Genomic DNA, 17,182 nt, shown 5'->3' with positions numbered 1-17,182 from the left:
TTTTGTATATATATATATATAAATACACACACATGCATGTATATATTTAAGAAATATTTGCTTAAATATACTGTATATATATTATATATAATTTGTATTATAAATAAATAAATATAAATATTTTATATATAAATAACAATTTTTTCTTAAATACTTACTTGCATGTGTGTGTATTTATATATACAAAATAATTATGCACAGTACACACACAAATATTATGTGAACACAAACTTTTATTTTGGATGCGCTTAATCGCGATTAATCATTTCCCAGCCCTAGTCAAAACGCCCGACTTTGCAAGTATCCTCGCAAACAGTTATTTATGTCTTAAGTGAATGTAGATAGATGGATAGATTTTTATTTGTCCTCGAGAGGAAATTTAGTTTCCACCGTAGATGCGTACATAACACAAACACACATAACATGTTAAATTATCAACATATTATAATAATGTCAAAAATAGTTGCTGATATCACAAACAAAAAAGTGGGTGGTCTGAGTCGTTTGAGATTTTGTGTGCCTTTCGCAACTCATGAATGTAAATAGTCAAGAAAAAAAATGCACAAGTATATTAGATTCGTGCATTTGGATTTAAAGTGACATCAGCCTAATAAACCTGCTGTCCTCTGTGTGTCATTAATGTTAATAAAACAACAAAAGAGAATCACTTTTGTAACTTCAAATAGGAATAAATGTATATTTCATTTACGTGTTTTTTTTTTAACTTATAGTATTTTTTGTGATATTGAAAATGGTTACAAGAATTAAAACATTTCAAATGGTATCCAATTTTGATTTCATAAAACAAAAACCTTATTTAAAGCAAAAATAACTATATTGTGATATTATATATATATATATATATATATATATATATATATATATATATATATATATATATATATATATTCATGTTGTGATATAAGATTTTGGACATATCGCCCCTCCCCTAGTACTGTACTATAATAGTGTTGTTTTTTTAATCCGAGAAATAAACAAAATTTAACATACTAGTAAAATACAAAAACAATGTTTTAAATAACACAACTGCTGGCTTGAACAATATGTATTATTTAATATGCCAATAATACCAATATCAACAGTGGAAGGTGGCTGATATAATGCTGATTTCTTACTACTAATAAAAATCTATATAATTTATGGAAATTTATGGGAAATGAGACATACACAAAATTGCTATACAATTTACATTAAATTCAGTAACATTACTCTAAATTCATGTTGAGACAGGAATATTTACGTTCACAAGGCTGGCGTCATTTGAAACTGACTTGTGGGAAATACCACGTCTAATAATCAGCCAACCGGATATAGTTCTCGATCACTGAAAATAATCTCAAAACGGGCAAATATTGGTTTTAATGGTCTGGCTCTATTAATAAAAAAACAATACACTCATAATACATTTAGAACAAACAATTTTGCACAGCAAATGCATATTCTTTGTTTTGGCTTCATAAATCTGTGTATGTATGAATGTTATGTTATGTTAAACACATTGTGAACACAGGGATATTATTTACTGGGTGAATTAAAATGTTAAATTATTAAAAAATGAACGGTATTAAGAGGTGTGGCCGATGTGATATAACAGCGTTTTTCACTTTTAGGCCCAAATGAGAAAAACTAATGTGTGTCACAGGAAAAGCATCTGCCTCTTTGGGGTTACGTTTATTATTTCAAACTTTTAAGCTCAATTTCATTGTCAGTCAATCTTTGTTTTGGCTCAATCTGTGTCGCTTTCCATCTGACAAATGCACTTTGTTATTTTGCTGTGATACGTGTGAGTGTTGCCTTGACAGTCGCTGCAAATTCCCACCGCATCAGCACCACCACGGATCGTTTATCTAACGTAAACACGCCATATAACTATAAAACAAGCATTTTGGAGGCTAAGTAGCCCTGAAACATCCTCGACAGAAACGAGCTTGTTATTGTTGGTCACAACGCCGCAGATTCTCACACACAGGGCCTTTCGTGCGAGTGGCCCCCGTGACTTTAAAAAAAAAGGGTCAATGGAAAAACAGCCGGAATCACAGGCTCTCCTTGGACGGTGGCCCAGCTGGGGAAAACTCGGATCTTTGAATAATAATCCCTAATATGTCATTCTGAAAGTGTGTGAGTGTAGAACAAGACTGAAGCGAGTGTGGGCGTAAACATCTGATCTAGATTCCATACTAAAATGAATATCAAATCTATCCTCACGCAAAATAAGAATCAAAACCAAAACCAAAAATGCTTCAATAATTATATTAGAACAATAATCTGTTTAGTTAAAATGTTAAATGAGGGGGGAAAAAATTATAAAATAAAGAGTAATAAACTTATTTACAGTAAGTCATTTTTTTTTTCGACTGTATTTTTTAGCCACGATTACATAAACCGGATTTCAATCACACTAGAACATATGAAGAGTTCAGATGCAAAAGCATAAGTGCCATCTGAGATTTTCTTCTAGAATGATCATTTTTATCAAGCTCGTATATTTAAGTTCAATAATGATAATTAATGGGTAATTTTCATTGCCATTTAAGTGAAATTACTGAACATAAATAAATATACGAGCTTGATAAAAATGATTATTCTAGAAAATTTCATATATAGATTTTAAAGACCTAAAATATAATTCAATAATAATTTATTACTCACAAATAAATTAAACTGCTTTCAGAATTAATACCCACCCTGTAATCAAAAACTAATATTATATGCATTACTGTACATTACATATACGCACACATACACATATATATAAAAGTGTGTGTGTATATGTGTGTATGTATATATATATATATATATATATATATATATATATATATATATATATATATATATATATATACACTATTGTGCTCATAGTAAACAATGTAGTACCGTGTTATGTCATCACAAAAATCTCTATGAAAGACACTATGATCTGCACCTGCATATGACATGCTTCTGTCTGTCGCTGCACAGCTGAAGACGTCCTTTAGACAAAAGGTTTCTGTGCGAAGGACGGTCACCAAATAAAGCTTTGTGCAAACCACACACACACACACACACACACACACACACACACACACACACCAGAGCTGCATGCATGCATACAATATTTCATGCACGTCGCAGCTGCAACTGCGCTAAATACACCAAACGCCAAGAGAAAAGATTATACAAATATATTTACATACATTCCATGCATTCATGCTCCAGTCATTTATAAAGAGAAAACATTGGTGGTGGAAAATAATGCAAATTGCAATAAATGCAATGCGTTCTCGCTGACTGTCTGACATTAAGATCCAACTTAAATTGGTTTATTATGAAAACTACAGCCATACAGTGTCACGTTGCGGTCTGCGCCACCCCTCTCACGCACAGACAATGAGCCCGCAGTGGGTTTATGAGACATGCGGGCCCCTCCGCGTATAACGCGCACCGCACGCGCCTGTCACTGACGCACGCGCGCGCGGAACACTAGCAACGCTATCGAACACAAACCTGCGACTAATACTTAATACAAAATACTCATTCTAAAAGCCTCGAAAATCCCACACACACCGCGTTATTGTTGTTCTGCTACTCAAGACTGGTTGGTTAAGCTCTCCGTAGCAAAACTAAACGCGTTTTCCTCCTTCTATAGTCGGAACCCGCGACACACACAGAAAAAGAAAAATAAGCGAAACTTTCTTGCTTACCGCCTTTGGCTTCCTCTTCGTCATTCACCTACGAGCAGAAGACACAATCTCGACGATTTTAAGAAAAAGAAATGTGTGTATCGGAGGGTAAAAGCTGAACATTAACCCTACGGCTGTGTGACGTCTCTCAGTGCTGCTTTTGAAAACATCGCCGTCAGCCCGTCTCTAAGAAAAGCCCCAGCGAAAAAACACGGAAAGCTCAGGGTCTCATTGGCGGACGAGGGGTCACGTGATCCGGGGCGCTCAAAAACGTTTTGCGCATGCGCAGACGCGCTCTGCTGCTAGGCTGTGACTTGCATACCCTGATATTTTTTGCTGTTGAAGATTTCTCTATTCTGTTAATGTGTTGTATGCTTATTTTTGACATTATATTATTTTATTATTTATATTATTATTTAATACTTTATTATTTCTTATTTATCTTTTTTATATAATTAAATAGCTTTTGGCTGAATCTCACAATTAAAAAAGGGTTGCTGGGTTGTTTCAACACAACAGTTGGGTTTATAATGTTTTAAAAATTAACCCAACGGTTGGGTTTGTCCACATTTGACCCAAACATGTGCTGAAACAACCCAGCATTTTTTAGTGTTTTATATGTTCTTTTGATTTTCATTTATTTTTTCATTTATTATTTCTTCTATTATTTTTTTGTTTTGCAGTAATATACAAATTCATAAAATACATAATGCCCAGAGAGGCATTCCTATATTGTTTTGTTTTATGGTTTTATAGTTTGTATTATGTAAAAAAAAGTGCCTATAATAAAATAATAATAGTTTTTATTTAATCTAATTTGTTAACATTTTGTGCGTTACTTCCTATATTTTTTTTTTGTTTTATAGTTTATATTATACTAGATGTTTTTGTGTTTATAGTAATAGTAATAATAATAATATTTAGAAAATGTCCATCCACTTTTTTAATATGACAAACTGATCCACTCTTTTTTGTAATAATAAAAAACAATTAAAAATTGTTTTTATTATTATTGTTACAAGTGGAATTCATCCACTCTCCGTTTATCTCATAAATTAATTTTTGTTTGAGAGTTTAACGTATATTATTATTATTATTTTCTTCTTTGGGATATGGGGGGGGGGGTGACGTTGCGCACTGTGACGTCACCCTCTCCGTGCGACGCTGCAGCGAGCGCTCGCGAATGTTCTGGAACCTTCATCATGTCGGAGAGGCGCGAGGAGAAAGAGGAGAAGGTATTTGTCGGGCCTGATCCCATTGTGGCGACATTAATTCTGTTATTACGAGAGCCTAAATTGTGTTCGATTCTAGTTTCGCTATTTTAGAATGACATTTTGTCGCGCATTCGAGGGTTGTTATTGTTGTGGCGCAGTTGGTTATTATGATGTAGGAAAAAGGGAGTCCGCGCATGCGCATGGGATGGGCTGGTATTATGTTGCAGAACGAGCTCGAATCACAAGGGAGACATTGGTCCGTGTGTGTGAGAGTCTGTGTGTGTTAGGGGGATGGGCGCTGGCTACACACACACACACACACACACACTCACGTGCATGTACGGATCAGCTTGAATCAGTTGCATAAAATGCGACTATGTTGTTGTGGTCTGAAGAAGTGATCATAACACATGACACAGTCTTGTGTATAACTGGGTGGGTTATAATGTTGAACCCTAACAACAAAGGCTGTAAAGTGTTATGGTAGTACCATTTGTTCTATTGCACAAGCATAAAAGTTAACATCTGGAAGAAAAAAAGCTATAATCTGGTTGGCTGGTCTTCCAGCCTGGTCATATCTGGGTTAGCATGCTGTTTTTTTTCTTTCAACAAGGGCTATTTCACATGTAAATCTGTGTTTGGGCCACTGCATATATATATATATATATATATGCATGAAGAGTTCAGATGTATATATATATATATATATGAAGAGTTCAGATGCAAAAGCCTCTAAGCCCCATCTGAAATTTTCTTCTAGAATGATCATTTTTATCAAACTTGTATGTTTATGTTCAGTTATTTCACTTTAATGGCAATGAAAATTACCTATTAATTGTCATTAAAGTAAAATTACTGAACTTAAACATACGAGCTTGAAAAAAATGATCATTCTAGAAGAAAATTTCAGATGGGACTTAGAGGCTTTTGCATCTGAAGTCTTCATACTGTATGTATATATATATATATATATATATATATATATATATTTGGTCTTTTTTTAACCAGCCTATACTCTGTTTTATGTTTCTTTATTTATTTTATGATGTAATATTTTATTTATTCAAGCCAGTATTCTCTTCTGGCTGTAAGGAATCTAGTGACCTTCCTTGTGAAAGGTAAAAAATAAAATACCATGGTCCTACTTGACCTATTAAAGCAAGCAGGCATTAATATTTGACCATTTATTATTGGCATGGACAATAACTGTACCTGATTGGCCAAAAAACATGGTATATGACTATGGCATATTTCACACCACCATATCCATAGTATTGCGATTGTATGGTCACATTAAGGTTTTGTAAATAAAGACTCTGGATGGTGAGGTTCGGTATAATGCATGCTCTTTTAATGTGGCTTGTTTATACATGCTGTACTGTACATATTTGCAACTGTCAGTGAGGTTATGTTTTATGGATGGGTTTTGCCAAGCATTGTTTGCATCAAATAAATGCGATGTAATGGAATACCAAAATCTATGTGTTGTTAAAGAATATTAGGAGATATTGGAGACCATGTTTAACATGCACAAGAAGAATGTTCCTATATTAATTAGAACTTGGTCATATTTAGATTAGTATTAATTAGATTAATATTCCATAACCCCATTAAATAAACACCCCAGTTCCAAGAATTCTGTATATGCATGTGCCTCTTTTAATTCTTAATTATCTTATTTGGGAAACAAATCATACCATAATGGAATATTTATTATCATCTACACATGTAAACAAAAGTAATTATTGATTCTGCATGATATCAGCCATTGTAAAAGGTTAAGCAACACTATAGTCAGGATGCCATTTTTGCCGGATCGGATATCGGTCAGACGAGGCCGATCCAAATTCGATATTGTGCGTATAGAATGTCTCAATTTTATAGTAGGCTGTATATAAAATAATTGATATTTTTGATTTTTGATCTATTTCTTTTATATCTTTTTCGCTCCATAAATTAGGGATGTACCGATACTATTTTTTCCGAATCGATCCGATCCCAAAAATTCTGAGTATCGATTGATACCAGCGCGTAACTCTGTGTTGAACTGATAATAAGAACTGAAAAAAAGAAAAACAACAACAACAAAAAATATATGATCATAATCTGACATAAATGCTATTATAAACTAGATTAGTGGATAATTCAGCAGTAAAATTTAGTCTAGAAAAATCACGAGTGCACAATAATTGTATAAAATCTGAACAGTTTGTGAAAAAAAAAAACGTTTTTATTGTTTATAAAAAATACTGTTTTTCATGAATGTATTTTACAACAATACAAAGAGCAACGTGTAGCCTAAAGTTTTACCAGAGTTAGTGTTATTATCTCTTAATTTGTTCCCCACTTAACTGTTATTATTGTGCACTTGTAATTTTTCTAGACTAAATTTTACTGCTGAATTATCCACTAATCTAGTTTATAATAGCATTTATGATCATATATTTTTTGTTGTTGTTGTTTTTCTTTTTTTCAGTTCTTATTATCAGTTCAACACAGAGTTATAGAAATTCTACTTGATTAAAAAAAAAAACTGCGCTTGGATCGGTATCAGTCGATACTCAGAATTTTTGGGATCGGATCGGATCGATTCTGAAATAATGGTATCGGTGCATCCCTAATTTATGGAGCAAAAAAGATTAATAAAGATAGATTATTACAGATTGGTGGAAGCGTGTGATTTGAGGTGAAATTACTGTACATAATTACTAATAATGCAGTGTAAAAAGTATCTCCAGTGCAATTGCAGTAAACATGTACATCTTTGTTTGTTTTGAATATGCTATTGTGTATATGTAATATGTCTTTAGCTGTGGGGCATTCGGGAATAAATGTTTAACCCAAGTAAATAAATGCATATGAAAATGCTGTGCATGTAAACTTGTTTGTATGTTAAAATATTTTAATGTGCAACACCTTTTCACAGGCCTGAACATTCATTTATTCATCGTTTTAAAAGAACCACACCGGTCTATTGAGTATAATTAATGATAATATTTTTATTTACATACACAACATCTCTGAGGTTTACAAGGGCTCCAGACCACCATGGAGGTCCGGTTACAGGTCAGCTCTCACACCAAATCCCGGTCCAGGAGGAGGTTCTGTCAGGGAGGTTAAACCTCCGGCAGGTTCACATGAAAAACGCCCGCTCCTGACGGAAGAGAGATCATTACAATCAATTAAAACACTCTTAGCGTGCCAACTGACTCATTAACCACACGTATAACATAATGTCCTTATTTAATTAGACTCGTTTAAGACTTCATGTTATCTTAGGAAGCAAAATATGAGAACTGTGCAAGCTTAAGCTCACCATCATCCTAATAATGAAATAAATAACTGGCCCTTCTTCTGACTGTCAATCCTGTTGATATTAAGCTTGCATCTGTGAAAGTCCCAAACACCCCCGATGAACTCACAAGCAAACTACACCCTCGACTCTGAACCGGATAATCATATCAACTGGCTTGGCCCAATTTCTGTAAAAGATCTAAATCTTTAAACAAATAAGATGAGTTGCTTTCACATTCGATTTCACTGCTGTTCTATATGGGCTAAAAATATTATATTTACATGCTTTTATTTTTTATCACGTATTTTATTTGCAAGTTGGTCAACTTGTGTTGTTTTTAAACGTGCTTTAAAAATAAAATGATTGATTGAAAAAAATATAGGCTACCTTGATATCTTTGAAGTAAAAATCAGCTTTTAATCACAGGAATAAATTACATTTTAAAACACGTTCTGATGGGTTTAAAATTATTTAAATTGTAATAATATTTCACATTATTACGGTTTTACTATTTTATCAAATAAATGCAGCATTGGTGACTTCTCAAACATTCAAAAATCTTAATTATTAAACATTTTTGACGGGTCATCATGTATATAGCTTAATATTTTTGTATTTGCTCTGAAATTATTATTATAAAACATCTTAATATATGAAAATGCCATGACACAAACCAATCAGATTTTTGATAATTTCACTAATGAATTTCCATGAACTTGAAGTTTAAATCAGAGATGCTATTAAACTCACATTTGTGATACAAAGAAAGAATCTAATGACAGAGATATTAGTAAATGTAATGGCCAGATAGAAATCATTTTAAAATCATTGTGATGTTGTTTAATTTTTAGTTAATTTTTAATTTTTAAAAGAAAGAAGTAGAGCTGCACGATTCTGGATAAATTGAGAATCAACATTTTTTTGTTTCAAATAGAGATCGCAATTCTGAATACACAACTATACAAAATAACATGTAATTAACTGGAGGTTCTGGAGAGAAAAAAAAATGTAAAATGTAATTGCTACAGTCTATTTAAAAAAAAAATATTGATTTAATATAAATTAATGTTTTTTAAAAATCAGTTTGAATTAATGATTCAATGACTTACTCATAATACTTGTTTCATAACTTGATGAATCAGCGTTTTTGAACGAATCTCTTGAATTAATTATTCAATGACAAATGCATTTTTAGCAGTCACTTGCCGCCACCTACTGGTGTAACGATGTAATGATACAATCTTTATTTGAACCATCAAGTTACTTTCAAAAGGTTGATTTACTCTATTTTGATCACTACCATAGACATCAGCACTATACATTTTATCCCAGTTCTTTTGTGATTATGATACTGTGTGCTTGAAAAGACTCTCTCTGGGTCAGCAGCAGCGCCAACACACATTTAAATGTGATCATCCTTAAACAAAGGTTTAATAGACATTGCCGCATCGTTGTCATTTAGGAATAAGATCGCATGGCTGTTTGAATCAAGATCGCGACCTTTTACAGATTAATCGCTAAAAGATTTGTGTACCTGGGCCCAGGAGGAGGAACTCTCCCTGCCTTCAGCTCATCAATGATCTGCTCCATGTCTGATGTCTTAAGATCCTCCTACAGGCCAAAACAAAGCACAGGAAAACACCCATTAACGAAGAACTAATTCATTACAGTTTATTCTCTGATCTCTGACTTAACAAAGACATAAATAAATGAGCCTGAGTATTGGATTTAGTGAAAACATGTCTGAGTCACGTTCAACCAAAATCAATAAAACTGCAAAAAGAAAAAGCTTGTTGTTTTTTTTAACAACTGAGATGCAATTGTACTGTTCCTAAAAAAAGGCTTACATTTCTTTAAACGAAACATAATTACTTGTAAATTATGACATGTTCTTGACAGGTTTTGTGCAACTCAGATGGCGACTTTCTGTTTAACCATGAGAGGCCCAGGCTAATTGCATCATTCCCCCGGCAGGTCATTCAGGGCGACGCTTAACTTTAACAAGCTTAAACTGAGACTCAGACGACCCGAGTCATATTCACTGCCGATACGGCTCGAGATCTAATTGCTAAATGAAACTATTTAAACAGAACATCAGGCCGGTTATAGAGTTAATCTTTCCTCTAATGCTAAAAAAAAAAAAAAAAAATTTGTAAATAATAGTACAAAAAATATGCACTGTCAATATTGTAATATTATCATTAGATTATGTATTATTATAAAAAATAATATTAGTATTATCATTTGAACAATTATATTTAGTTCTTTTGTTGTGAATCACAATAAACAAAATGCACTGTCAATATTATTATTATTATTATTATTATCTGATTATGTATAATACAATAATAGTAATTAGTATTATTAGTACAATTATAGCATGCAAAGTTCATGTGTTTGTACTTTCTGCATTCATCTGAACTATCTGGTTGATTATCAGCCAATCAGAAGATAATTATTATTAATATTCAGTATAAGTGTAATGTGATCGCACCCCACATGCTACCCAACAGTTATCATAGTTAAGACGCTTCTCTCACCATAGTTGTTCATCTTGACTTCATTAACAGAGAAACTGCCTCCCCTAGAGGTGACACTAACACACAACAAGACTCAAAAAATGACCTTTGTAATCATACTCACATAGTAGTTATCATTGATTTGGACCATCGGTGCGTTCACACAAGCCCCGAGGCATTCGACTTCTGTTAGTGTGAATAATTTATCAGCTGTGGTCTCCCCGGGTTTGATACCTGACAGGAGAGATCATGTTCAGTTTAGGATTAAATGCATAGTTATTATTATTTACTCACCCTCATGTCATCCCAAATCCAATAGATTTTCTTTCTTTCATGCCACAAAAAATAAGACATTTTCTCTTTCCTCACAATTAATTTAGGAATGAACTATTCCTGTAAGTGCCTTTTCATATAATAGCTTCTGATTTCGTTCCAACTCAAAATATTACGTTGCCAGGAAAAGGTTACTGGTTATTTTCCCAGCATTTTGAAATATTCACATTTGAGGCCATTTTTTTTTTTTTTTAGCGTGTCTTTAGCTTGTTTATGTGGCGAGTGTGTTTATCGGTGACGTGCGAGTGGAGTCCCAGTTCTTGCTCACCCAGTTTGTTCTGGATGGCCTCCAGGATGCTGTCGGAGTCGCAGAGCATGCAGGGCGTAGTGGTGCAGATCTGGATGTGGTACTTTCCCACTGGCTGACGGAGGAACATGGTGTAGAACGTTGCTACTTCATAGACCCTCATTGGAGCGATGCCTAGGACCTCTGCCACCTGCAGGAGAAGTTGAAAAGCACATCAGACACAGGCTGGGAATGACAAAAATCTGAAAATCACAATATTAAAGGTATAGCGGAGGATCTTTTTCCGAATTTTAGATAAGACCCGCCCTCTCCACTTTTTGAAAAGTTTGATTGATTCACCAGAATGATTGACAATTAGGAGGACCAATAGTATAGGTGATCCTCCCGGAAGTAAAAAATCCTCCGCTATACCTTTAATAAAAGAAAATTGGACATTCACTATCAGCAGCATTATGTTTACAGTTATGTTAGTGTATTTATTTGGTAACACTTAAAGCCTTTATGTATAATGCATTACACTGAAAAAAATTATTCGTTGAATTTAATAAAATATTTTATCGTAAGTGGTTGCACACAATTGATTTTAGCTACATTTAAACAAATGCATTAAGTTGAACTAAAATTGATTAAGTTTAAATGCATTTGTTTAAATGTAGCTAAAATCAATTGTGTGCAACCACTTACGATAAAATATTTTATTAAATTCAACGAATAATTCTTATCAGTGTACAAAGGTTTTCATAATGTACATTATAACGATTTGTATATTTTCATAAATAACTGTAACCAAAGTTAAAATGCATTATAATATTTGCAGATTCCTTGTAACATCAAAAATTGGTTGTTTGTATTTTCTAAAGGTGTATTCAATGAATAGTTGAGTATAATTGGTTACGATTATTCATACGATGCATTATAAAGTGCATTTCAATTAATAACTAATGCATTAAAAATACTTTTATGATGCATTATATATAAAGATTTTATTGTAAGTAAAGTACGTTTTTTTTAGCACCTCTGGAATAATAGCAAGCGTTTTGTAGAAGCTTCTATTCAAATAAAAAAGTAGAGAATAAATAACTAAATTATAGTGCAGGGTCTGTTACATACTATATATACACAGACCATTCATATTTTGGATGACGTTTTGGATATGAACATGAAAATGTTAAATGCATGTATTATGAATGCATTTTTTTTTTTTCATGAAGGCTGAATGATTTAAGTAAATACACTGCTGTGCACAAAATAAGATGCAGTTAAACTACATATAAACTGACTTTTTGCCACATATCAATAAATAAATAATACTTTATGATGCCACAAAAATATTTTATGAAATGAAAAAAAAAAATCATAAATTAAAGGGGACCTATTATACTCAGTCTTGATGAACTATAATTGCACGTATTATTATTACATTTTACACATTTTAACTATACGATTATTAATGGGGTTCCACAATTTTTGACCAATTAATTTCCATGACTTTGTCCATGATTTTTCAGTCATTTGTGATTACGGGATAAAAAAGTTCTTTAACAGAGGCTGCATTCAGAGAGCAATTTCTAGCCAATGGAGGAACTCATAAAATATACACTCACATTTAAAAAAAAAAACTGATATTTCCAGGTTTTTAGTAACTGTGATGCCTCTCACCTTGTTCATCGCTGAAATAGGAAGCCATCCGTGTTGCCTCTGAGCCAAATCCAGCACAGGGATAGTGGCGGCCGCCTTGTGTCCCTCTGGGTACATATTAATGATGGCCTCAACTCTCTGTCAACATACCATACACAACAAACACACAGCTATCAATGATTCTTTATTCAACATGTCCGACAACAGAAAGACATATTTGATCTTGGCTGTGTACAAGAGCAAAATGTGCAGTTTGACAGAAAAAGGTTATACATGCCATGCATAAAATATGATCAGATGTTATGCTATCAAAAACACAAATGAGTTCCCTCACCTTCACGTTTTCTGCAGAGAATTCGAATGGAGTCTCTGGATTATTGTCCGGTGTGTCTCGGTGCTGGAATGAAGAAAGCAGGTAAACACCACAACAACAACAAAAATGCTACAAAAATATAAGCCGTAAAACTATGTCCTCCTTATTTAGATTCTACAAGTATTGCAATTCGATATTGCAATATATTGAGTTAAATCATACAGACTGTGCATGATGTATAAGATGAGTCATATTTACAAAAACAAATCATCACATCTTTCTGACTTATTTCAGAAGCATCATGCAGTATTACATTCTCTTGAATAAATGATTCAATAACAAATACATTTTTTAACAGTCACTTGTCGCATTTTTTTTAAAGGGGTGGTTGATTATGATTTCACTTTTCTAACTTTAGTTAGTGTGTAATGTTGCTGTTTGAGCATAAACAACATCTGCAAAGTTACAACACTCAAAGTTCAAAGCAAAGGGAGATATTTGCTTTTAAAGAAATCGCTTTTTAAGGACTACAACAAACGGCTGGTAGAGACTACACGGGTTAGTGACATCATCAACCCTAAAATTTACATAAACCCCGCCCCCTGAACACGATTTATAGATTATCAAGACAGAATATGCTAATCAATGATTAGAAGATAACTACACATAAGCTTCATAAATTCATCAACTAACCATTCAGAAATGTTGTCTACATGTTGTCACTTCTTCTCGAGTCTCTCCATCTTTGTCTGACTCCGGTTTGAACATAAAAGGCTAAAAGTTTTTGAAATTTTCAGTGCATGTGTGTGTGAGGTAAAAGAACATGAGCTCTTGAAGCTCCGCCCCCTGTGCCGGGAGCAGCAGCTCATTTGCATTTAAAGGGACAGACACTAAAACGGTGCGTTTTTGCCCACCCTCAAAAAGTGACAATTTTAACACGCTATATAAAAATATCTGTGGGGTGTTTTGAGCTGAAACTTCACACACACACTCTGGGGAGATCCGAGACTTATTTTACATCTTGTGAAAACCGCATTATACCACCCCTTTAACAATCACTAGATTTTTTATTTCCATTGATTCCATTCCATATGAAAACAAGACAGTCGAGTTAAAACGATTATTGTGCCGCTGTCGCATTTTTCCAGCGCAGCTTCCTTTCCTTCACAGCGGTTCGTTTTCATTCCTCCCTAAAAACCCAAACTTAACATCCAAATCAATCAAATAAATGAGTGCAGTCTACTGGTGCTAAACTGTGGGACGTGTTTGATATTAAACAGTGTTATTAAAAGCACATTAAGCCACAAAATAGACACTTTTCCGTGTGTGCAAATGGGCTTCGGATACGCATACAAAAATGTCAGAAATGTAAAAAGTAGCCTAGCTGTATCATTTTACCCGATACTGCCCTCTGTAACCGGTAGGCGTGGCTTGGGAGTGTCCTCGTAGGGCAGCGAAGCAAGTGCATTCTGGGAGTTGTAGTCTTTCATCCACATGAGCCAAAAATACATTTTCTGGCTTTTCTCAGTCTAGAAGGCACCAACTTCTAAAATAATTTCACATTTCTACTACATAAATGACCCAATTTAAATACACATTCATCTTTCCAGCGGTGTAATATCCCTTTAACCTAGTATCAGTTTTTGCTGAAGGAATTGTGAAATTTCACTGATATTTAAAATTACCCATATCGTGAAATAAGACTTTGATCATATCGCCCACCAATAATCGTGATTTCAATATTGACCAAAAATTATCTAGATTATGATTTTTGCTATAATCGAGTAAGGGAGCGAAATTAATGCTCAATCTCGATTATCGAATCAAAAAATTGAATCGTCGATGCTGCCACGCCCCATATGTCACGTCAGCTCGGCTTGCCTGTAATAGGTAAAACTCCTTTTCTCGAGAATATTAAAGCCTTTATTTTAAAACGCATTGCTTGGCACCCTGCCAACCTCGAGCGGGCCAATTTGGACGCGGCTGAAGTGTATAAATTCAGAGAAAACTCGCCAAAGGACTTTAGGTTTAAATCGACTGAAGCGAAGTAGGCCTACCTGATATGAGCGAAATAGCACGGCAAGGCAACCCACCCCAGTACTCGTTCCCTTATCTCTAGGGGAACCGAGGTTATACAAGTAACCAAGTACGTTCCCTTACGAGAACGTTCTCTCGTACTGCGTTGCAAACGCTGTGGGAACCCAATTTAAAACGCCGTGCTATTCGCCTGTGACTGCTCTGAGGAGTCCAGGGACTATAATAGGTAATAGGTTATATTGTTTAAGTTTCCAATTGACTGAAGATATAAGTTATTGTTACATTATTTTGTTAATAAACGTTTTAAATTTGACAATGTAGTGTGTGGTACATTGCGAACAAAGGTCATATATTACTATATTGCATAAAAGTCTAAAAATGGCATAGCTTGTGCTTTAAAAAAAAAAAAATTTAATCGAGAATCGAATCGAACCGTGACTTTAGAATCGAAAATGTAATCGAATCGTTACACCCTTATAATCGAGCAGCCTTATTCTATACCATTTTGTGTCGTAGCCTATGATTCAATAGGGGTCATCATCGTACAGTCCACATACATGTCGGACCCAAGTTTATTAGATCAGTGTCGTACAGTAATGATCTTACAGGTTTGCCGAAATCGCAGTCTGTAGCAGGTATTAGTGTGGGACGAGGTTTAAGCCTTGTCTGTGAAACCAGACATCTCATGTGCAAATTATTACAAAGACAACAAAAGTAAAGTCTCACCACAAAGAGTCCTCCTCCTCCGGCGCGAGCCGATGTCTGGTGAAGACTGCGCACTTGCCTCGCCTGCAGGACAAATGCAATCATGATACTTATAAACAAGTGTTCAGAAGGAAATACTCTGAGAAAACTATTGAGTATAAAGTCAGAGTTGATGCACAAATTAAAAAAAAACTTATGTTCTTGGCAGACTGCTGAATGTGTGCAGATAAAACACTGTCTGTGCAATTCATAACTTTGTGCATATTGTGTGTACTGATCAAATATGCTCCAAGTATACAGTGCTTATGCTCTTTAATGCTTTCTGTTCAGTGTATTCTGTGTTGACTGGGTCTCTCTGCATTAGTCAATGCAATAGTAATGCATTTTATATATACACACACACACATACACATGCATGCATACAAAAAAACATATACACACACACAAACAAATAAAATCCTTAGCTATTTTTAAAGAATGTCTAGTAATCACAAAAGGTTTCATTCTTATTTTAATGACATATAACCACAATCAGGCCTCGGTATTAGCTGTTAGCGTATTAGCTTCATGTCCTTGCACAGATGTCAACGCTGCTTTTCAAGCAAAATTCGTATGCAATTCTTCTAACCACCTCATGAATAATACGACTAAAACATGTATAAAGTAAACCTACCGCATAAGACACGGCAGAGCGTAGCGTTGAAGATAAAAACATATTTTCAATGCGCTCGGTCGGTCACAAAACCGCACTAAACACAAGCAATGGCGGACATCAAGTGATGCGAGTTCGATTGAGCGGGTCTGGTTACACAAGGGACATTCTAAGCATCGAGGCTGTATAATGGAACACCGAGCGGCAAACAAAAATACAGATGCACAGTATTGTGTCCTTGACATGCCACGATAAAAATAACTGACAATCAGCGTACACACTTGTTGAACTTGATCTTACGTGCTATACGGGTTTATAATGCAATACTGTAACTAAAATGTGAGCCAAAATGTTTCGTTTATTGTTCTTTTTAACAAATGGGGTTTATTACAAATTATTATAATTAACAATAATGTGTGTCCTTTCCAAACCTATATCCAGAAAACCAATATAATATAATATTTATTGAGCCACTAGACTAGTAGATTCAAATATTCAATTATTTTGTCCATATGTTCTAGATTTTGGTCTATAGAAATTCCCTAGTTT

General features: G+C 34.1%; 2 protein-coding genes across 3 annotated transcripts in view; both read right to left on the bottom strand.

Annotated features, from left to right (window-relative positions):
• The window catches only part of ankrd12 (ankyrin repeat domain 12), a 72,365-nt gene extending 68,482 nt beyond the window's left edge, over nt 1–3,883 (bottom strand). For both annotated transcript variants that reach the window (XM_081375434.1, XM_081375435.1), the window contains exon 1: nt 3,702–3,883. The gene's annotated coding sequence lies outside the window, so the exon portion shown is untranslated. The remainder of the gene's footprint in view (nt 1–3,701) is intronic.
• A 3,990-nt stretch (nt 3,884–7,873) lies between these two features.
• Nucleotides 7,874–16,795, bottom strand: ndufv2 (NADH:ubiquinone oxidoreductase core subunit V2). Its single transcript, XM_081375441.1, has 8 exons — nt 16,655–16,795; nt 16,003–16,065; nt 13,261–13,323; nt 12,948–13,064; nt 11,310–11,478; nt 10,833–10,942; nt 9,724–9,800; nt 7,874–8,048 (listed from the first exon to the last, which is right to left on the bottom strand). Exons 1-8 carry the CDS (start codon nt 16,694–16,696, stop codon nt 7,955–7,957), a joined length of 735 nt encoding a protein of 244 aa, XP_081231567.1. The 5' UTR covers nt 16,697–16,795; the 3' UTR covers nt 7,874–7,954.
• Between the last annotated feature and the right edge of the window lie 387 nt (nt 16,796–17,182).

The sequence above is a fragment of the Scardinius erythrophthalmus genome, assembly GCF_964197995.2.
Source record: "Scardinius erythrophthalmus genome assembly, chromosome: 9".
Classification (NCBI taxonomy): domain Eukaryota; kingdom Metazoa; phylum Chordata; class Actinopteri; order Cypriniformes; family Leuciscidae; genus Scardinius; species Scardinius erythrophthalmus.
Note: the sequence above shows the minus strand (reverse complement) of the source record. Positions and strands in the feature narration are given on the sequence as shown.

Coding starts and splice junctions, on each gene's coding strand:
- ndufv2 (XM_081375441.1), bottom strand. CDS start 16,696: ATGTTTTTATCTTCAACGCTACGCTCTGCCGTGTCTTATGCG. Junction 16,066..16,654: donor GCTCTGCCGTGTCTTATGCG/GTAGGTTTACTT, acceptor TTTGTCCTGCAG/GCGAGGCAAGTGCGCAGTCT. Junction 8,049..9,723: donor GTTCCTCCTCCTGGGCCCAG/GTACACAAATCT, acceptor CTCTTCCGTCAG/GAGCGGGCGTTTTTCATGTG.